The following is a 20,964-nucleotide window of genomic DNA, read 5'->3' as shown; positions in this document are numbered from 1 at the left end:
ATATTGGCTACAAGGTTTGCGTAAGGGCACGAGGCGCACAGCACGGGTGATATAGGAGTCCATTGAAATCTGGAGAGTGGACGCTGCAGTCAAGATGAAGACGCCTGCGAGCTGTTCTCTTGTTCCAACGATGATGACGTATGGATCGTGACGAGAGTGGAACACTCTAGAGCTACGACGCTGCTCCGGCGAGCAACCCTATAGAACACAAGTGTTAGCCATCTCTCTTGTACAGCGGCAGGGTCCGTGCGTGTCTTACCTATGGAAGTAAACACAGCCCAAATCACGCTCGTCTCCACCAGTTTGGGCGGACAAAACCTGGCAAAGGTTCGTTAGCTGTCTTGGTCACTGCACAAAGCGCAAGCCACACGAGGGAAGACTCACAACACTCCCGACATTTCCAAGAATCGAGACCAGTACGACCACACGATCAAGCATATAAATGCCAAGAAGACACATCCTATCACAGAGCTCACAGCTCTCTTGATATTGATGCTCTTCGGATCTTTGCTCTTCATGACCACGATGCTTGCCTCCCCACGTTTGTTCACCCTGGCACCCCAGTGTCTGCCCTCGCCATACTGACGTCCTTGCGCACGAAACGCCGATTCTCCGTAATGGGCCTGTACGGGAAAGGCCTCGCCGTAGCGCATGAAAATCGGGATGAAGACAACGACACACAAAAGCATGACGGCCGGCGTGCAGGACACATAGCTGACATTGTCATGCATGAAACTGCCGGTTTCGCTGCGGCCGGGCAAGCGGTTCCAGGTAACGCCCGCGAAGATAGCGCCCACGGTGAGAAGGAGAAGCTCGGAGATGGCGGTGGTGATCCAGGCATCGGCGTACGGAAACTCGAGGCGATTGTCACGCGAACGTCGAATGATTTTCGTCTTGTCCCATTCACTAGAGCGACGGATCGTCACGAGAGCACGCAGTAATGCTAGAGGGATGTAGTAGTATCGCGGACGCGTGAGGTACACGGTGAAGATGTGCGCCTTGTCTAGGTGCTCGTACCCTGGGGTGTTGCCCACCACGCCAGCAATGGCGGCATTGGCGATCAGCTGGCAAACAAAGGGAATGAGCCAGGTGAGCCAGACCGAGCACCTACGCCGCCCAAGCCGCCGACGGGAGACGTGGTAGATGAAGGACCGATGGGCGAAGATGATTGCTAGGCAGACGATGACGGCGTCCGTGATGGCAAACCAGGCGAGCACTCTGGACCGGTCTGGGCACGTTTGATCGATATCGTGGGGGGAGACGATCCACTCCAGCGGGATGGGCGGCAGGTCCTGGGTCGGCGTGTCGCCGTACGAGATGCCCGTGTTGATGCCGAGGTATGGTGCTATGGACGGGGCTTTTGCTGATGCCAAGTCGCCCGCTGCGAACGAGCTGGCAGGGAGCTGGTTCTCGCCAGGGCGAGAAAAGAGCACTCCCATGATTGCGGAAAATGAGAAAGGACGGTAACGAGGCCTGGGCGAAGCAACCCCGAGGTAGCAAAGAGAAGAGCTCGAGTGCGGCACGGCAGCTTGACCTGTCTGTCACTGGTTTATGATCCGGTCTCAGGATTTACTAATGCGCGGAGAAGTTGCTTGGTCTACGGAGTACTGCACATGTCTGTGCTTCCCGGCATCCACTCTTGTGCAGGGAGGGTGAATCCTCCGTGCTGTTCCAAGGCTTGGTTGGCCAGAACTGCGCGCCCCACCGCTGATCCTCGCGCGCTTATTAGAGCGGGGGCGTGGCACGGGTACGTAGTGGTGGCACGGCAAGCATTTGACGGCCCCTGTATGTTAATGGAGGTATGATGATCCACAAAAGGCATCCATGTGGATACCGCCACGTACTTACATGTAAGTACAGGTTCTGTCACTCGGGACCCATATCACCCTGGGTACATGAATGCGCGGCCAACTTTGCACCGGACAAGGGGTAAGAATGGAGCTTGACCCTCTTTCCTCATCCCCAGTCTTACGTGCCTCCAGTGGCTTGCGACTTGAAGAAGACAGCCAAGGTGCCGTCTATCGCAATCTCTCTTAACTCTTTCCTCACTTCTCCATGAGCGGGACACTCGCTCTCGTAACATCCATGTCGTCCATGCTAGCAAACTCGGTCTTGTTGACAAAGGTGTAGCCCTCGAAGCGAGGACCTTCCTCCGCAGGCCCAGCGACCATAGTGAGGATGTAAGGCTTACCGTTCTAGTCCACCTGTGAGTAAGGGACGGACGGACCTTGGAAGCAAACGCGCAGGACAGGGAGTCGTGAAAAACAAACATGATGACATGTACGATGGGCGGGAAAAGGGGGGAGAGGGGGGGCATCATACTCTCTGGTTATCAGCAGCCATCTACACACGCTATGCGTGATGAATTCCAGAGAAGCCGCAGTCTAGGTCAACCGCCAAGTGTTTCGAGAATCGCCCTCACGACGGGCAAATGGCTGGTTGAGGGTGGACGTGACCAGAGTCCACTGGCCTCGTCCGGAACTCGGACGCTTGACGACATCGGCAGCCGACCACACCGACCCCAACTCTCTCCCTTCGGAGATTGGTCGCTGTGCGTAGCTGAGAAGGTCGACGACGTCCACGTCGAGTGAGACCATGCGGGCCCTCCCGTCCGGACCCCACGACATTATTAGTCGGCCACTGCGATGCTCTGAGAGGAAGCCATGACAACCTCTGCGCTAGGCTGTTGATCGGCCTGGTGCATTGAATTGCAGCTGCCAGGACCAGCATTGAATTCTACGTCAGAAGAGAAGAAGGGGGACGGACCATCGGCCGCTCCCCCTTATAACTCGTCTCCCAATACGATACTCCTGCGAGAGCCTTTCCTTGGCTTTTGGTTGTGTTCTTTGAGATTAGCATGATAGCTCCTTACAGACGAATAATGGATTGAGACAAAGAGGAAGTATTGGTGGAGGAGCCCAGGAGGTCCATCCTAGTTTGCCAAATTTCGACTGCTACTCTTCACCACAGCAGTCAACTCCTTGGCTGTATCGGTACTTTGTTCCACCTAACATCAGCAATCCAGTCCGCCCCAGAAAAAAGGCCTCTCGCACGCAACATCGCCAAGCTTTTGGCCTACGTCTTGTTAGTCTTCAGGCAAGCATTTGTTGTCGTTCGGCTGGAATTGGACCAACTCGTCGCGATCTATTTCGGGCTTTGAGTTAGTGACATGTCCAATCTCTGCCGGGGAACCAAGGCTAACTCTATATCGATTTTTCAACCAAGGACTTCTTGCTCGTTAGGGCTGTATCCGGGCAAAGGAATATCAGATTTTCCTATTACATAAAGAGGCGGTCCCGTAATCCTTTCCTAGCACCTTTTTCAACAAGGAGGTTTGCTACAGCCTTATGCCCCTTTTTCACAGCGCTTCGTAGCGGTGTAGAGCCATATTCGTCCTTTGCCTCGAGATCAGCGCCTTTCTCGATCAGCAGTCTTGCCACGGCCTCGTGCCCTTGCCTTGCAGCGCGTAATAGCGGTGTGTCGCCGGATCTATCCTTTACCTCGAGATCGGCGCCTTTCTCGATCAGCAGTCTCGCCACGGCCTCGTGCCCACGATCCGCAGCTAACAAGAGCGGCGTGTTACTCCTATCGTTCTTTGCCTCAAGATCAGCGCCTTTCTCGATCAGCAGTCTTGCCACGGCATCGTGCCCACGAACCGCAGCTACCAAGAGCGGCGTGTTACCCCTATCGTTCTTTGCCTCAAGATCAGCGCCTTTCTCAATCAGCAGCCTTACCGTGGCATCATGCCCACGAAACGCAGCTACCATGAGCGGCGTGAAGCCCCTATAGTCCTTTGCCTCCAGATCGGCGCCGTTCTCAATCAGCAGTCTTGCCACGGCCTCATGCTTTTCATATACAGCGGATGAGAGCGGCGTGGTGCCCTTGTTGTCCTTTGCCTCAAGATCGGCGCCTCTCTCGATCAGCAGTCTTGCCACGGCCTCGTGCCCACTAAACGCAGCGTACATGAGCGGCGTCAAGTCTTCTAGGTTCTTTGCCTCGAGATCAGCGCCTTTCTCGATCAGCAGCCTTGCCACGGCCTCGTGCCCATTAACCGCAGCGTACATGAGCGGCGTCAAGTCTTCTAGGTTCTTTGCCTCGAGATCAGCGCCTTTGTCGATCAGCAGCCTCGCCACGGCCTCGTGCCCTCGATATGCAGCCCATACGAGTGGTGTCAAGTCTTCTAGGTTCTTTGCCTCGAGATCAGCGCCTTTCGAGATCAGCAGCCTTGCCACGGCCTCGTGCCCATTAACCGCAGCGTACATGAGCGGCGTGTTACCACAGCCGTTCTTTACCTCAAGATTGGCGCCTGTCTCGATCAGAAGTCTCGCCACGGCCTCGTGCCCTTGCCATGCAGCGCGTAATAGCGGTGTAACGCCATTTTCGCCCTTTGCCTCGAGATCAGCGCCTTTCTCGATCAGCAGCCTCGCCACGGCCTCATCCCCTTGATATGCAGCGCGCAAAAGTGGTGTATTGCCGTATTTATCTTTTGACTCTAGATAGGCGCCCTTCTTGAAAAAAAGCGCTGCAGCGACCTCTTGGCTGTACGCGGCGGCCTCTAACGGGGTTGAAAACCCCCCTGGAATTAACAGCGTAGAACATTGGGCTTTGGGGCCTGGTTGGAAGTCGTTCCAAACCTTGGCGACTCGTGAGATCTCTGATGTCGTTCCTTCTACTCCGGTGATTGAACCTCTTTGGAAAGCCGTCTGAGGGCCATTGATTTGGGAGATCTCCGTTGTCATTCCTCTCTCCTCGTCAAGCGAGCTTCTTCGGGAGTGCGGGGATGACTTTGAGGATCTACATGGTTAGCAATCAGAGACGCATATCCTGCACATCTCGCTGAACTTACTCGCTGCAAGTGTCTGGGATCATCGGATCTCCAGTCATCAATGGTTGAAGCCATGCATGACGGATAGATGCGCCAGAGTTGGGACGCTCATGGGGCTCCGGCGTCATCAAGGCCCGAACAAAAGCCAGCGCTTCGTGGCTGACATGAGCATCCACTAAAGCCTTCCGAGGGAAGTCTTCTTCTGGCTTGTCCCTGCAATGATATGGACTAGACCTCGTCAACACAAAGAAGGTCATGGCACCTAACGACCATATATCAGCTGCCTTGTAATTCATGTTCGCATAACCGTCCCGGCCAAAGAGCTCAGGAGCCATATAGCTGGCAGTGCCGGCTCCTGGGTGAGTAATGGTTTCGTCGAGCTTCTTGCTGATGCCGAAATCGGCAAGTTTAACCCACCACGGACCAGGTGCTGCGGACGTAGGGCATCGTTGAATCAGGACATTCTTAGAGGGCCGGAGTCAGAATCCCTTATTACTCGCCGCTGGTCATTTCTCTGTTGGATGTCTGTGTACATACCTGGGGTTTGATGTCGCGGTGGGCGTAATCCTCCTCATGCATTACAGCGAGTCCCTGGAGAACTTGGATAGTGATGTGACGTGCATCTTCTTCAGGAATTAGGGCGTTTTGAAGATATGACTGCAAATCTCCCGCGGGCAGATACTCCATCGCGATGTACATATTAATCTTTGACTCATACCATCCTAGCGTCTTCACGAAGTGGTTGGAGTACTACCCATCAGAGTCAGTATATCACTCATTAGAGTACTTTGATACCATGCAGTGACACTCAATTAGATAGATAGTCAAGAAACTTGCCTTGTCGCGAGAGAATTTGATAATAGCCGGGAGTTCGCCAATATACCGTCGTCTCTCATCCTCGTGGAGCGGGATTTGTTTGACTGCCCGCAGGGTGTCGCGGCGACGTCCCTCGATACACATTTGCAAGAAAACCTGGCCGTTGCCGCCTCTGCCTAGTCGCCTGATGCGCTTCCATTTCTCGGTCACTTTTGGGGCCGGTGGAGGTGCATCGTGATCGTTCAGGACATGAACAGTCACGCCACTCTCAATAAACTTTGTGTCCAATCTAAAGTCTCGCACATGATCTGGCAGATTAGAGTAGTTCATTGCGCGGCTGGACCGCGGAGCGGAGGTGTGGGATTGAGGCGTGATGATTGACGGAAGAAGCGTGAAGAGCGTCAGTCAGCGACCCGTAGTCAAATGCCCGTCGATAGATGAACAGTATTGATGTGCTGAGATTTGACAGTCATCGACTTGCGGCGGCCTATGGACATAGATCCGAATCGACTGTGATGCGCCAAAATGGGAGTCGCACGCAGCCTGGACCTGCGCAGTGCGCGAGGAGTCTGTTTGTGGTGGCAGTGCTGCCACCATTCATCTGCTCCCCTGCCCTCCCTTCTTAGGCCCAAACGCGTCCTTCATGATTGGCGGCTGGCCACATGCACGTTGGTTGGCTGACCGCTGACACGCCAGCAAGTGCAGATGGTGCACAAGAGCTCAGCTCTCCTCTACACTTACCTCTGAAGCCGTTGCGGTGTGCACTTGGAGTGTCCGTTTCGTTACGTGCGCCTTGGTCGACGCGATTTGACCGATATCATTCCTCCATCCATGATCCGACCCGAGAGAGACGCCTGTTTCTGGATGCCAGGTCAAAATGGCGGAAGTGTTTTTTGGAGTCACCGGCCTCGTGGGCACCATCGACGTTTGTATCAAGTATGTAGCGCCAACCCCCTCGGGCGATGATTTCTGGGATTGACATGGGAATCTCAGATGGGGACGCGCTCTTGCTCAGGCTTGCGATGATTACCGTCAAGCCGAGGCCAACTTGGAAGAGACTCTTGTTCGGATCCAGAACTGCTGGCTGCGCGCTCTGGCCAAGCTAGAAGTGGCCAAGAAACTGGAGGGGACCATCTCTGACGAGCAGAGGGACGTCCAGCAGCGAGTCTTTACCATCCTCGGCACCAAGCTGGAGAACGTCACCCTGATTCTCTCAAAGTGCGTTCAGCGCCCAGCCTTGAACTTGGCAACGAGGTTTCAGCTTGTGCGTCGAAAAGACGCCCTCGAAGGTGCCTTGGATGACCTGGAGTCTTGGGAAAGGCAATACCAACCCTCCTGGTTCGCCTTTCTCAAACATGCCGACCCCAGTGTTGATACGGCACTGGAAAAGATTATCCAGAGCGCACCTGCGGTTACCGCCGAGTCGAGCTCTGTCTCTGTCCAGTTCCGTCGGGCTTTGAAGGAGTCTTCCGACGCGTCTAGAATTGTCTTTATCCGTGAAGAGGCATTCCAAGGCTTCACCCGAGAGATTATCATGTATAGCAAAGCCCAGGTGGCTACTCGCGCACCAGACGACAGGCAGTTCATCGTCGACACGGTCACGGGCGGAGCAGTCACCCAGAAGGACGCCCGTGACTTTGCGCGCCGTCTTCGGCATTCAGACCCATTGACTTTTGGGTTGCTCGAATGCAAGGGTGTTGTGCGGTACCCCGAGACGATGGATTTTCTCTTCCGTATCCCAGATGGATACACCGACATCCACAGCCTCCGACACCTGCTGCTCTCCGGCCAGGCACACGACTCGCTCTCCGACCGTCTCGATATGGCACAGAAGCTTGCGAGAGCTGTCCACTCCGTCCACTTGTATGGGTTTGTCCACAAGAGCATCTGTCCGGAGACCATCCTGGGATTCAGGAAGCCGGAGTCCCAGGCCCTCCCGAGCATGGTATCTCTCGTTGGATTCCAGGTTATTCGCAATGCGGACGGAAATACGCACCGGGTGACGGACATGAGGTGGGAGTACAATCTATACCGCCATCCACGGCGACAGGGACAGAGCGTTCAATACTATATTATGCAGCATGACATCTACAGCCTTGGGGTCTGTCTTCTCGAGGTTGGTCTTTGGGAGTCGTTGGTCGCGTATGACAGCAATCAGGTGGCCCATCCGTCCATGGCTCTCGGTCTAGATGGAAACGGGCATCTGAGGAGCCCCGACGCGCTCAAGGATCATCTGGTTTCTCTCAGCCGTAGTACCGTATTAAGAACAAGGGTGGGCACCAAGTACAGCGAGGTGGTTGAGACCTGCCTGACTTGTCTGGACCAGGGCAACCTTAACTTTGGGGATGAGAGCGAATTTCAGGACGAGGATGGGGTGGTAGTAGGCGAAAGATATATTGAAAAGGTGCTCGGCATTCTGAACGATATTTCTTTGTAGTGCGGGTTGAGGGGGCCGTTACTTTTCTTAGAGCTGGGCAGCGCTGCCCTTCCATCAAAGAATTTGATCAAATTAGAGCAATCAAACAATCAAACGCCTAGGGTCATGGAATTCAAATACACAAATAGCCCCCGGAGCTTTACTTAGTATAGTTATTTGACAATCAAATGAAGTCTCATGGCTAGTACCCTGCTCTAGGGTAGCCTGGCTGCGCCAGCTTCGTGAACTTGATTATTAAGCAAACAAAATTGCTGAAACTTTGGCGCGTAGGGCTACCTACGCGAACGCGTCAAGCTATCCGCACGCGCCTCACCCTACTGGCAACCTTCCAATTCAGTGCATAGCGCCAACGATCAATCTTTTCTTTCTTTAACTAATCGCTAAGCTTGTTTCTCTGGTTACTATTGAGGGGCTTGGCGAAGTCGTCGTTGCGACTTGGCGAGGCCGTCGCTTCCTCCAAGAGTCCACGATATCATCCAAGAACGTCCGAGGTCGCACTAGTTGGATCCGCAAAGAGGGCATCTTTGTCAGAGCTATTACCCCCGAAGAATGCGATAGATACGCTGCCGTCCGCTCATTCGATGATGGCTCTGGAGCAACCTCCTCAAGGCGAGGGCTAGTTTTTTCTCGCCGAGGAATCCGCTATTTCATTATCTTTATCCTACGACAAAACTTTCCATGCTCGTGATTGCCAAGCCAATACATGTACATTTAGAAACCACAATTGCTTACTCTGTCCCAAGGTCTCGCCTCCATATCTTGATCGGCATCTCCCCCAGAATCCAGTTCATAGTCTCCCTGCGCTGCATCTCGAATCCCTCGGCCAGGGCGAACCCATATCGGTGGACCATGGACGCTACAAAGACAGTCTGTTCCAGATACGAGATGTTGCGACCAATGCAGCCCCTCGCGCCTGCCGAGAAGGAGATGAAGTAGGACTGCAGCTTCTTGCCATCTTCGCCCAGCCATCGCTCCGGTTGGAAATGGTCGGCGTCCTTGAAAGCGGCGCTGCGATGGGCGACGAGGGCCGAGACGGCGACTGTGGTGTTGCCGGGAATCCACTCGCCCATGACATGCATGCCCTCCGGCGGCGTCTTGCGTGTCAAGCCATGGGGCGTCGGCGGATGGAGTCGAAGGGACTCGTCAAGGCACGCCCTCAGATAGGGCAGATGCTTAACCTTGTCGTACGGTGCAACGACTTCGTCCGGGTCGAGCACAGCGTCGACCTCGTCCCTGAGCCGCTGCAAGACGTCGGGGTGGCAGATGAGCTGGTGCAGGACGTTGGCGAGGGCAATGGCGGTGGTGACGCTACCGGCATTCATCATGATGTTGATCTCGGCCACAATCTCACCCCACTCCATGCTGTTTGGCTCGCCGTTCTTGTTCTCCATGAGGGCCTGGAAGAAGTCGTCCAGCTTCTCGCCGGCTCGGTAGCGCTCCAGGCGCAGGGCGGCCCGCTGCACGACAATGGCATCCCAGTGCTTGCCCTTGCTCGAGAGGCGGCGGTAGTAGGGCACGAGGTCGGAGACCTTGTCGATGATCTTGTACCAGTCATAGGTCCAGGAGAGAAGGGATTGCTTGGTGGCCACGGGATACAGACTCTCGCGCAGGCTGCACTCGTACACGGTGCCATCCATGCGACGCGCATCGACGCGGTCGTGGCCGCGATCCAGCAGGCCCAGCCGCTCCGAGAGCCCAATGTCGGCGATGGCATCGAGGGAGAAGAAGTTTGTCCAGGCACGACAGTCGACTGTCAAGTCCCCCGGATCCGCGAATACTTGCCCTTTGGCCAAGGGCCGGGTGCAGACACTGTCAAAGTGCGCAAAGGTACGCTCTACCTTGTCCGAGACCTTATGTTCCCAGCCTTCCAGGTTCTTCAGGGCGTATGCGGATGAAAGGATCTTCCTCTTGCGCTGGTGGTCGTGCTTGTCCGTCACGTCTGCCAGGTGGTAGTGGGTGCCAGCGAGCAAGTTGTACTGGTCGTCTTTGGTGCATGGCGATCCGTGGCCGTAAATGTCCTTGATCGCCCGGACATCGCCGAAAGAAAGTGTGTTGGTGCCGGTCCGCAGGATTGGATGAGTCTTGTGGAGTTGCGTGAGATGGCTTGACCGGGCGCCGCCATGCGCGAGGACCATGAAGGGGATATTGGACGCCCCGGAGAGCGGTGCAAAGTTGTGAAACCTGCGAAGGCCTAGGGTGTATCAACTTAGCTCTCGTTCGCGCTGGCTTTTGGAAAGGCAGTGAACCTCGCGGCTTACCTTTGGCATCTCGGAAGTAGACAATCAGGGGCCACACAAAAAAGTAGCCGATGAGCAAGACCGCCGTCAAAGCTGCATATGGAATAGATGGCTGAACTGAGGACTGGATGGAAGGCATGATCTATGGTATGGAGTGTACAGGGCTGCCGTGTGGGATTTGTTGGGAGAAATGCGCCTTCAAGATTGCAAGATGGCTGGCAGAGACATTTCCTACACCTTGAAGAGGGCATCCTCGGGTACAAGGGCACAGTAAATAGCATGATGCAGCCATCGCCAGTTGCTCGCCTGAGCACGACACGGCGTCGGCGGATGAGCTTGGGACCAGTTGGAGCCCATGGGGAAGCTTTGCCCGGGTCATCCATGAAACAAGGTATGGAGTGTGAGCTCCCATCTGAAGAAGAATGGCCTCCTACACTCCCCCCCTCCCCCCACATCATGCGGTGGGCACTACCCTTTAGTGTGGGGTTGTCTCCTCATCCTGGCCCCTGAGCGAGGAGGGGATATCATCCCCGCGGGGAACATTTCCAGGATCAGCGCAGATGGAAATTGTTCCCGACGCCAGTGCGCCAGCCAGCCAGCCCATCAGAAGTCGTGGACCAACCGAAACTAGGATTCAAGCTGCGGCCCTGGCTGAGCAGCGGTGATGCACGAGGCAAGTGCCGACGCGGTCGAAGAGACGTGCACGTAGCGGAGCTGCTGGGAGACTGCTGCGCAGGCCAGGTAAAAGTATTAGACCCGCCGTTCCTTTCAGTATGCTGTACTCCTGGCAGCTCTGGCCTCTTCCTTGTTTTCTGGCTCTCCTTTTGCTGTATCCGAATCGCCTTGTACTCGACTCTATTAGACTACTGCCCTCGAGATGGCTGTTCGCAAGCTCAAAGTCGGATGCGCCGGCCTCGGCCGCATGGGTGCCCGCCACGCGCTCAATTTCCTGAACCGGACGCCTCGCGCTGAACTGGTCGCCGCGTTCACGCCCGATGCCAACGAGGTGGCGTGGGCGCGGCGAGAGCTGGAGCCGTCCGGCGTCGTCATCTATACCGACTACGAGGAGATGCTGAAGCACCCGGGTCTGGAAGCCGTGGTCGTTGCGACTGTGACCACGGCGCACGCCGAGGAGGCCATCAAGGCGATCCACGCGGACAAGCACGTCTTGTGTGAGAAGCCGCTCAGCACGAGCGTGGAAGTGGTATGTGGGGTGGCTGGCATGGCTCGTGTCCAGCGCTGACCTCTCGTCCTAGTCACAATCCGTGGTGGAAGCCGCTGCCAAGAGACCCCATCTCAAGGTCATGTGCGGCTTCTCGCGCCGCTTCGACAAGTCGTACCGCGAGGCGTACGAGCGCATGGATGCCGGCGGCATCGGGCGGCCGTCCGTCTTCCGCTCGCAGACGTGCGATCGACTCGACCCCTCGGGCTTCTTCGTCGCCTATGCCGAGTTCAGCGGCGGCATCTTTGTGGACTGCAACATCCACGACATTGATCTGTCGCTGTGGTTCCTGGGTCAGGACTCGGTGGTCAAGAGCGTCGTGGCCATGGGCATCTGCGCGGTGCAGCCTGAGCTACGGAAGCACAAGGATGTGGACAATGGAGTGGGCGTCGTCGAGTTCTGGAACGGCAAGATGGCTTACTTTTACTCCTCGCGCATGATGGCGGCCGGTCAGCACGACATGACCGAGATCATCGGCACCGAGGGCAAGCTGGCCGTCAACGCGAACCCCATGGGATCGCTGGTCGAGATGTACGAGTCGACGGGCGTCCGACGTGAGATTCCGCACGACTACTATGGGAGGTTTATGGATGCGTTTGTGACCGAGGCGAACGAGTTCACAGCTGCCTGTCTCGATAACTCGAGGCTGCCCTTTAAACTCTCTGGCGCTGTCCAGGCGGTGGCCATTGGCTGCGCCCTGCAGGAGAGCTTGAACTCGGGCAAGAAGATCCACTTTGACGAGACAGGGCGTCGTATTGAGCAGCCCAAGCTGTGACAGCCGTGTGGACGGTCGAGTGTCTAGAAGCCCCTAGCTAGTACAGACAGTCCTTGAGACGTCTCCATCATAATACCACGCTCGTTCACCCATCTTGGTCCGTTTCAAGTTATGCGTGATCCGGTAGAAAATGAAGAAGACCATCCTGTGGAAGCTCATGACTGGCTTAGTGAGATCCAGAAGCATACGCACTACCACTACCACTTGAGCATGTCCTACTGGAAATGCCGGAGACGGCATGACTGGCAATGGAATGCACAGGTAGGCAGCTCGGACGCAAGTCACTCGCCTAGATGCTTCAAGAGTTCACGACTGGAGTCCACATCTGCGGCTTGTCCTTGGACAAGTCCCTGCCGCATCTTTCCCCGCGCTGACCCTTGATTCTACGGTAGTATCTGGCCCCGAGGGGTGATGAACTCTGGGGTACGTTGCCCATTCGGCAATGCCTCTCGGGGCACATTGCCGAATGGGCAACATGTCTCCAAATTTGCCACGCCGTTGGTACGTGTATGCAGTCCCGCAGCCCGCTCCAGGCAAGTACCGGCAAGTCTTCCCGCGGCTGGTTCACCTGGTTGTTAATCGGGATCGAACTGCATTCAGCAAAGACGCGCGAGGAACATCCTTGCCTTTCCTGGACGCCTGCCGTGAGGGCCGATTCGAGAGCCTTGTAGACAGACGATGCTTGCTGTATATGTGCCACGAGACAACCGCCGTCTTCACGTTCACAACCTGGAAGATGCGGTACAGAGATCCACCGTCTGGTAGCAACAATGGAGGCATTTCTAAGGTCTTCTCCCAAGCTCGCCGAGGTGGCCGGCACTTTGGCTCCTCGAACCACCGCTGATGCGGCAACCGTGACGACGGTCGCCCTGGTGGCCGCAGCCTTCCTACTGCGAGAGTACACCTGGGATCGGCCTGATCAGTACCGCCATCTTTGGTACGAACGACCTCAGGACGATGGAGGGCTCGGTCCGGCCAAGCAGCGAGCAACTCGCAACATTGCGCGGAGGCTGGAAGAACTGGTACGTCCCAACTCCCAAGACGCTCGCATCGGGTCCACGGCATGACTGACAATGTTGCTCGGCTCAGAATAAAGATGCAGTCGTCTTTTGGGGATCGCAGTCCGGCACTGCGGAGAGTCTTGGCGCCAGACTCGGTCGCGAACTCCAGCAACGCTTCCATCTTGACACTCTTGTTGCCGATCTGTCCGACTTTGACCCTGCGTCCATTGCCGAGATCCCTCGACACAAGGTCGCCGTTTTTGTCCTGTCTACGTATGGTGACGGCGATCCCAGCGACAATGCCGCCGAATTCTTCGACTGGTTCCGACGTCAGGCCATGGACAAGGCGAACAGCCATGCACGTCCATTGGGGTCGCTCCGGTACGCTGCCTTTGGCTTGGGCAACAGCCACTATCAGCACTACAACCGCATCGTCGACGTTGTCACGGAGGCGCTCCAACAGTTGGGCGCGGAAAGACTACTAGACACGGGCAAAGCCGACGATGCACTCGGGACCACGGAGGAGGACTATGTGTCCTGGAAGGAGGTGCTCTTCTCCCGCCTTTGCCAGGATCTCCATCTCCAGGAGCATCCGGTCACGTACGAGCCCGTCCTCTCCGTGATCCCGGACAGCTCGCTCGAGCCTATCGACCTCTACATTGACGAGCCAGTCCACTCGTCGGACTCGCGCTCCAGCACGAACAAGAACACACCCAACACGCCCATCCACTACCTCCCCATCCGAAGCGCTCGCCAGCTCTGCTCTTCGAGTGTATCTTCGCCGTCAGAGGCCCAAAGCGGCTGCCTCCACATGGACATTGACCTCGCCGACCATCCGCAGCTTCGGTACAAGACGGGTGACCATCTTGCCATCTGGCCCACGAACCCAGCGCAAGAGGTGAAGCGCCTCTTGGACATGTTGGATTTGTCGGAACAGGGCAAGAGGGACCAGCCTCTACTGATCAAGAGCTTGGATCCGACGGTCAAGGTCAAGGTGCCCACGCCCACAACAATCGATGCCCTGCTTCGGCATCACTTGGAGATATGCGCTCCAGTCCCGAGAGATACGATCCGCCGTCTGGCCGAGTTTGCGCCCACGACACGGGCACGCGACTTTTTGCTCGACGTGGGCCGGAGGAAGGATGCATACCTGGCCTTTACATCCGTCACGCACGTCACACTCGGCAGGCTGCTCGAGCATGCGCTGACCATGGGCGCAGATGCCGCCGCGCATGGCGAGCCAGCCGCTGCATGGACGCGTTTGCCGTTGTCGTTTGTGCTGGAGGCTCTGCCTCGACTGCAGCCCCGGTACTACTCCATCTCGTCGTCGAGCATCGTGTCCCCAAGAATGCCCTCTCTCACCGTCGGCATCTCCAGCACCCGGTTGATGACCGAGACGCAGACACCTGTGGAGATACCAGGTCTTGCGACGGGTTTCTTGCGTGACAAGGCCACGTTGCTGGAGCAGGGCCCTGTATCTGTGTTCGCACACGTGCGGCAGTCCAAGTTCAAACTGCCAGCGCTCGCATCCACGCCGCTCGTCATGGTGGCCGCGGGCACGGGGCTCGCTCCCTTCCGCGCCTTCATCCAGGAGCGTCTTCGGCTACACAATATCGATAACGGGGGGAATAGCAAGCCAGTTGGGCGGATGATGCTCTTCTTTGGGTGCCAGTCGCCTGAAAGGGATTACCTCTATGGGGACGAGATGCTGGAGATGCAGCGCCAACTGGGGGACAAGCTCAGCATCGTCACTGCGTTTTCACGAGCCGGGGACCCTGCAGCCGACGACGGTGACGACAAGGTCTCGCTCCCGCGCGGAAAGACGTACGTGCAGCACCGAATCGCGGAGCATGCCGATGCGGTGGCGGAGATGTTGTCTGACGGCGCAAGTCTCTACATTTGCGGTCGTGCCAGCATGGCGCGCGAGGTTGGCAAGGCGGTGACCAGCGCTGTTGCTTCGTCGAAGCGGTGGGATGCACAAGAGCCGAGGGCGTGGTTGCAGGGGCTCAAGCGCAGCCGCAAGTGGCAGGAAGATGTCTGGGGTTAGTTAGTCTGGAGGCTCGAGGGCGAGAGAATACAGATGATGTTTCGGTTTCTTTCGGCTGAGAGAACCTGATCGGCGGAGTATCTGTGAAGGGCTCTTCTGGATTGAAGCACCTAGTCTAGACGTGTCGCCTTCTATGAGCCACCAAAGGCGTCGCAAAATATCTAGTATATCGAGTAGTGGTACAATGATAGCTCTCTCTCTCTGCAACTAGCCATACCAAAAGCACCTCATGTGTAGTAGATACAAGTTCCTCACAGGAGCGCGTGTCTTGAACACGTCAACATTCACTTTCTTCAAGCGTCCATCTACCACAAGAGGACGAGTACACTCTTGAGGCCCTATCTGTCGATGAACCTCCCGACCGTTTCCAGTTACTCCATAACAGGCTCACAAAAAGACTTGGGAGAAACCGGGCGAAATTGCCAATCCATCGACTTAACAATCCATACATGCATGTATCTACTATAACGCGTCAAGACTGGACGCAAGAGCACAACTATCCGAGATACATGAGGCCCAGTCCATTGCCCACGCGGCAATCCATCACTCCTCGGATCAAGACCTACTACTCAGGCGGCACCAGCCGCGGCGTCTGCCTGACGTTTCAGCTTGAGGTCCTTCTGAATCTCCCTGGCCTTGCGCACACCAAATCCGTGTTGGAAGATCTGCCGAATGTCCTCCAACGTCATGCCCTTGACCTCGGGGTAGCAGAAGTAGATGCACACGGAGCCCAGCGAGCAGATGGCGGCGTAGAACCCGAAGGCACCCGACGGGGTCGTGTTCTCCATCTGGGTCAAGAAGGTCGAGGCCACGATGACGTTGGAGGCCCAGCAGGTCATTGTGAGCATCATGGTGCCCATGGCGCGCACTTCCATGGGGAAGAACTCGCTGCTGAGCCATGCGGTGTTGCCGATGCCCGAGGAGTAGAAGGCGACGTAGAAGACCATGCTGACGAGGACCATGATGGCCGGGGCGCCAATGTGGGCGCCCTTGGCAAGCGTGAGGTCGTGCTGGACGGGGATCCAGATGAAGCAGATGGCGGCCACGAGGAGCCACAGGCCCATGAATGGGACGGTGCTCAGGAGGATCCTGCGGCGGCCGGCGCGGTCCACGAGCATGAGGTTGACCCAGGTGAAAAGGAAGTTGGTGCCCGCAATGACAGTGCCGACGGCCACGGGGTTGGAGAAGCCGACGAGGGAGAAGAGGACGGGCGAGTAGTACATGAGCGCGTTGAAGCCGCCCAGCTGGGAGATGGCCATGAGCCCGCAGGCCGCCACCAGGGCGCGGAAGTTTTCGGGGACGACGTAGAGCTGCTTGAACACCCACCAGCGAGACTTGCCAGCGTTGAGGCTCATGGCCATCTCAATGTGGCCGGTGATGTGCGCGACCTTTTGGGCGACTTGCTCGTCCGTGCCGTTGGGGAAGATTCTTCGAATCACAGAAGCCGCCTCGTCAGGCTTGCCGTGATGGATGAGCTGACGAGGGGATTCGGGACAGAAGGGGAGAAGTGCGGCGAGGAGAAACGCGGGCTACGGATGCAGAAGAGTCAGTCAGTCAGTACAGTACGGCGGCGTGCATCTTGGCGCATGGGGACATGAGTACAACATACCAACGCTCCGCCTCCAACCATATACCGCCATCCGCCTGGAACGTATGTGAAGCCGGCTCCGACGCCGTAGGAGACAAGTTGGCCGCCTGTAGTCTACGGTCAGCCCATGGTCGGTTGCTGCGAGAGGGCGAGAGGGCGAGAGGGGCATACCTGTAATGCACATGTTGTTGAGGCCAATCATGCGTCCACGCATCCTTGCGGGAGAGATCTCGGCAATGTATCTATCAAGGGTGTCGTTAGCCACGCGAGTCGAGAGGACAGCGGCAGACGCAGCGACATACAGGGGGATGATCATGGCCGCGGAACCGACGCCAAAGCCAATGACGAGGCGTCCGACGGTCATCTGGGCCACCGAGTGTGAGGCTGCCTGGATGATGGCGCCTGCGGCGAAGAGGAAGCATCCCACGTAGATGGCGGGCTTGCGTCCGTAGCGGTCGGCGGTGAGGCCCGCCATGATGGCGCCGAAGAAGGCCCCCCCGGACGTGATGGAGGTGATGAGCTCCCTCTCGGACGAGCTCAGGTGGTGGCCGAGGCTGTTGTGGATGGTGACGAGGACAGCGGCGTTGATGCCCGTGTCGTAGCCAAAGAGACTGCCGCCAATGGCCGCCGTGACGGAGACGAGCCAGGGAAACCGGCCCGTCTTGGTAGACTCGATAGAGTCGAGGCTCTCGGCGTCGGGGGGCGTGGTCGACCCGGTAGAAGCAGTCTCCAGGTGACTGGCGCCAGCCTTGTCCGGGATCTTGGACTCCATCATCTCGACTGGATCTTGGAGACTAGATTGGATTTGCGTCTGCGTGCGTAGTGCGAGGTCAATGAGGTCTGGGACAGGGGGGCCAGACAGTTGACTGACTGTTGGCTCAGTTGTCGGATGGATTTGTGCTGTTTGCGTGGGCATCCAGCCAAGATATAGGAAATGGGAGTCCTCGCAAGGTCAACATGTAGTTAGGTTGTAGCTGCAAGTCCTTGCAAGCCGCCATGCTGCCACGCTCGTCCACCCACCCAACCTGTCGTGGACCACCCTTTTGGGGGGGAGACAAGGGAGGATCTTGGCGCTGCCCAGAATCCGGGGCAGACTTTCCCAGACTTTCCCCGCATATCAGCTGGCAGCCAGTCATATCCCACCGCGGGCAGTAGGAGTATGGGACCCCATCGTTACGATGCCGGTAGTGCGCACCGCGAGTCATGTCCACCGGTCCGGGATCAGCCCCAGAGTCTTGGCCTGGCCTTGCTTCGACTTGCCCAGCCTGTCAGCCTGTCTGGGGAGCAGGAATGGAATATCTCCAAAGGGCAATGTTCCCCGCGCGTTTCCTCCCCCGCGGCACAGCTTCCCGCACGACACCCCGACGTTGCTCACGGCGGCAGAACAGAACGGTTTGCCATTTTTCCTTCCCCAGACTTTCTGCTCTTGTACCCCGGATTGAAAAGCGTCCCCGGACGACATGTCGCGCCCCGCAAGTTCCGCAACGCCATCTATGCCATCCCGACGGCGACCGGTGCCGTGCAGTGTGCGTAACTTTCCCCGCTCCCCCCTGGCCCTGGGCACGCCAGCGCTGACAGACATGTCGGCTACAGGCCTGCAGACAGAGGTAAAGGAGCCCGAGAGACAGGAAACTAGACTGATCTGACGGCTTTGCAGACACTGGAAGTGTAAGTGAGGCGCGGGACTTGCTTGGGCTGTGCGCACCCAGAGTACTTACTCATCGCGTCGCGACAGGCAACACAGACCGTACGCCGTGTCCCAACTGCGAGAGCGAAGGACTGGAATGCGTGAGGAACTGCCGCGTGCGTTTCATTCACGCCCTCAATCCGAGGTCAGTATGCCGTGTCGTGGGCCATCATCGCCCAAGTTGACCTGATCATCATCAGTGTCGTTGCAGGAACCAAGGCCCCCCGTGGGAGCGATGGTGCTCGTCACAGCAAGCGGCGACACACCTTTTCGCACAGTCAGCCGTGGGTCAGGACAAGCCGGACCTTGAGCTTCGTCGATGAGACCAAGGACATTGCCAATCTCGACGAGTATCGAGCAGACTATCTAGACGGACAGGACGACGACGACGACCATGAAGAGGCGGTTTCTGCCGGCAGCCCAGCATCTGTCCAGGCGTCGCCGCAGCTCTCCTCGCCCTCATCACCCCCCCCTGGACCACCAGAACAGAATCGCGGGCTGCAAGGCAATGGCGCGTCCACGGTCGCGGCGCGAGACCCTCTGCAGGCCCATGTCGTCCCTGGGGATCTCGTCATGGCTGACGCCGCGGCCCCGAGCAAGAGCATCGGGTCCATCCTGTCGGACTTGTTCAGTCTCGGCGTCTCCAACGAGCATCAGCCAGACATTGACATGCCCGCCTCGTTGTGGAGCCCTCAGGACCTTGCTCTTGTCGATGGCGAGGCGGGCGCCATCTACCTCGAGTCTTCGCGCTGGCCTCTGCGCGACCCGGAGGAAGCGATGCTCTTCCGCTACTACATTGATTCCCTGTCGCCTTTGCTCGACATGTGCGATGAGGAAAATCACTTTGCGCGCATCGTCCCCCTGAGGGCCGCCACCTGCTGCCCGCTGTACCACGCCATCCTCGCCTACGCGGCCAAGCGTCTCAGCAGACTGGGTGGCTACGACAGCGTCGTCGCGGACCGGTACCACCAAAAGTGCCTCAACGCCCTGATACCGGCGCTGTCCGACGCGGCGGCGGTGGCGGACGAGAACCTGCTCACGTCCCTCATCTTGCTGCGCTCCATGGAAGAGCTCGACGTGCCCATCTCCACGCCCTCGCCCGAGTTCCACCTCATGGGCACACGGGTGTTTCTAGAAGCCCAGAGGACGTCCTGTGATTTCACCGGCCTGCGGCTCGCCTCGTTCTGGATCGCCCTCCGCCAGGAGATTTACATTGCATTTATCAACTCGCGACCCGTGCGCTCCGACTTTGCCCTCAACAATTTTGACTGGCTCAGCAAGCCGGACATGACCGGGTGCAACACGGCCAACTGCGTCATCATCTACTGCGCGGCCTGTCTGCGATACTGCTACGGCGCAGAGGAGCTCACGGTCGAGGGGTGGGACGAGCTCCGACGGTACCTCGAGGCGTGGTGGGACGCGCGGCCCTGGCACTTTACACCCCTCTACACGGACAGGGCCGAGGATGGGACGCTGCCGGGGTTTCTCCCAGACGAGCGCTACGCCAACAGCGCTGTCGTGACGGGCCTCCAGCACTACCACCTGGCCAAGATGCTCCTGGCGGCACACAGCCCCACGATCCCCAAGCTGGGGTTCGGTCGGAGAAGGGCCCTGGACGCCATCAACGACGAGATCAAGGATGCCGTGCGCGCCATTGTTGGCATTGCCGAGGTAACCCTGAGCCAACTCCCACCAAGAGCCACAGACTGACCGACTCTACAGTCGAACCAGCACACGCCGCCGGCATACGTGTAGGTGCCCCGACGCCGATGCCCGCCCCCATGCTGATGGAGCCGCAGGACCGCGAGCATGGCAATCACCATGGCGGGTGATTGCTTCACGGAGCGGAGCGAGCAGCAGGTTCTCCACGACGTGATGCTCAAGACGGATCGGGAACTCGCCTGGCCCACACACTCGGCGTGAGTACGATTGCATGGCGAGACGCAACGGATCGCTGACCATGTACCACCCAGCCGACAGGCTCTCGTCAAGTCGTGGGGATGGGACCAGTCCCCGGACGACCCGACTCCGCATGCAAGCTCGGCCGCTTGCTAGGCCCCATACTACTCCCAAGCTTGAATATCTTGGCATGTGTGTCCAAACTTTCTTCCTCGTGGCTTGACCCGAAACGACACAACACCTTTACCAATGTCCCCTCGCTGAGTTTTGCGGACATTCTCTGTGCGCTCAGTATCCGTCACGGCATATGAAGCCGGACCCGGACCCGGACCCGGACCCGGACCCAGCCTCCCCATTCGGACATGATAGTTTCACACGAAGCGTAGTACTGTACGGGACCGGCCTTTGCTGGGTCAGAGGAGCACGGAAT

At 57.5% G+C, this 20,964-nt stretch overlaps 9 protein-coding genes across 9 annotated transcripts; 4 read left to right on the top strand and 5 right to left on the bottom strand.

Annotated features, from left to right (window-relative positions):
- Positions 1 to 89: 89 nt before the first annotated feature.
- Positions 90 to 1,439, bottom strand: J7T54_003395 (uncharacterized protein; the record flags this gene model as incomplete). Its single annotated transcript, XM_051509574.1, has 3 exons — positions 90 to 198; positions 260 to 318; positions 477 to 1,439. 3 exons carry the CDS (start codon positions 1,437 to 1,439, stop codon positions 90 to 92), a joined length of 1,131 nt encoding a protein of 376 aa, XP_051359472.1.
- A 606-nt stretch (positions 1,440 to 2,045) lies between these two features.
- Positions 2,046 to 2,597, bottom strand: J7T54_003394 (stress responsive a b barrel protein; the record flags this gene model as incomplete). Its single annotated transcript, XM_051509573.1, has 2 exons — positions 2,046 to 2,195; positions 2,457 to 2,597. The coding sequence occupies 2 exons, from the start codon at positions 2,595 to 2,597 to the stop codon at positions 2,046 to 2,048; spliced, it is 291 nt and encodes a 96-aa protein (XP_051359471.1).
- A 761-nt stretch (positions 2,598 to 3,358) lies between these two features.
- Positions 3,359 to 4,869, bottom strand: J7T54_003393 (uncharacterized protein; the record flags this gene model as incomplete). The annotated part of the gene is made up of 3 exons (XM_051509572.1): positions 3,359 to 3,415; positions 3,501 to 4,794; positions 4,847 to 4,869. The coding sequence occupies 3 exons, from the start codon at positions 4,867 to 4,869 to the stop codon at positions 3,359 to 3,361; spliced, it is 1,374 nt and encodes a 457-aa protein (XP_051359470.1).
- A 1,649-nt stretch (positions 4,870 to 6,518) lies between these two features.
- J7T54_003392 (uncharacterized protein) lies at positions 6,519 to 8,078 on the top strand (the record flags this gene model as incomplete). Its single annotated transcript, XM_051509571.1, has 2 exons — positions 6,519 to 6,577; positions 6,635 to 8,078. 2 exons carry the CDS (start codon positions 6,519 to 6,521, stop codon positions 8,076 to 8,078), a joined length of 1,503 nt encoding a protein of 500 aa, XP_051359469.1.
- A 728-nt stretch (positions 8,079 to 8,806) lies between these two features.
- On the bottom strand, positions 8,807 to 10,454 carry J7T54_003391 (cytochrome p450 oxidoreductase; the record flags this gene model as incomplete). Its single annotated transcript, XM_051509569.1, has 2 exons — positions 8,807 to 10,269; positions 10,337 to 10,454. 2 exons carry the CDS (start codon positions 10,452 to 10,454, stop codon positions 8,807 to 8,809), a joined length of 1,581 nt encoding a protein of 526 aa, XP_051359468.1.
- A 738-nt stretch (positions 10,455 to 11,192) lies between these two features.
- Positions 11,193 to 12,312, top strand: J7T54_003390 (NAD(P)-binding protein; the record flags this gene model as incomplete). Its single annotated transcript, XM_051509568.1, has 2 exons — positions 11,193 to 11,519; positions 11,572 to 12,312. The coding sequence occupies 2 exons, from the start codon at positions 11,193 to 11,195 to the stop codon at positions 12,310 to 12,312; spliced, it is 1,068 nt and encodes a 355-aa protein (XP_051359467.1).
- A 770-nt stretch (positions 12,313 to 13,082) lies between these two features.
- Positions 13,083 to 15,360, top strand: J7T54_003389 (NADPH--cytochrome P450 reductase; the record flags this gene model as incomplete). Its single annotated transcript, XM_051509567.1, has 2 exons — positions 13,083 to 13,334; positions 13,402 to 15,360. 2 exons carry the CDS (start codon positions 13,083 to 13,085, stop codon positions 15,358 to 15,360), a joined length of 2,211 nt encoding a protein of 736 aa, XP_051359466.1.
- A 569-nt stretch (positions 15,361 to 15,929) lies between these two features.
- J7T54_003388 (uncharacterized protein) lies at positions 15,930 to 17,723 on the bottom strand (the record flags this gene model as incomplete). Its single annotated transcript, XM_051509566.1, has 4 exons — positions 15,930 to 16,889; positions 16,970 to 17,055; positions 17,120 to 17,190; positions 17,251 to 17,723. The coding sequence occupies 4 exons, from the start codon at positions 17,721 to 17,723 to the stop codon at positions 15,930 to 15,932; spliced, it is 1,590 nt and encodes a 529-aa protein (XP_051359465.1).
- Positions 17,724 to 18,107: 384 nt separating this feature from the next.
- Positions 18,108 to 20,690, top strand: J7T54_003387 (uncharacterized protein; the record flags this gene model as incomplete). The annotated part of the gene is made up of 8 exons (XM_051509565.1): positions 18,108 to 18,340; positions 18,395 to 18,474; positions 18,542 to 18,555; positions 18,606 to 18,616; positions 18,914 to 20,306; positions 20,358 to 20,386; positions 20,435 to 20,554; positions 20,609 to 20,690. The coding sequence occupies 8 exons, from the start codon at positions 18,108 to 18,110 to the stop codon at positions 20,688 to 20,690; spliced, it is 1,962 nt and encodes a 653-aa protein (XP_051359464.1).
- Between the last annotated feature and the right edge of the window lie 274 nt (positions 20,691 to 20,964).

This window comes from Emericellopsis cladophorae, assembly GCF_022114955.1.
Source record: "Emericellopsis cladophorae strain MUM 19.33 chromosome Unknown NODE_64_length_119800_cov_120_522489, whole genome shotgun sequence".
Taxonomy (NCBI): Eukaryota; Fungi; Ascomycota; class Sordariomycetes; order Hypocreales; family Bionectriaceae; genus Emericellopsis; species Emericellopsis cladophorae.
This window is presented reverse-complemented; position numbering and strand designations above follow the sequence as displayed.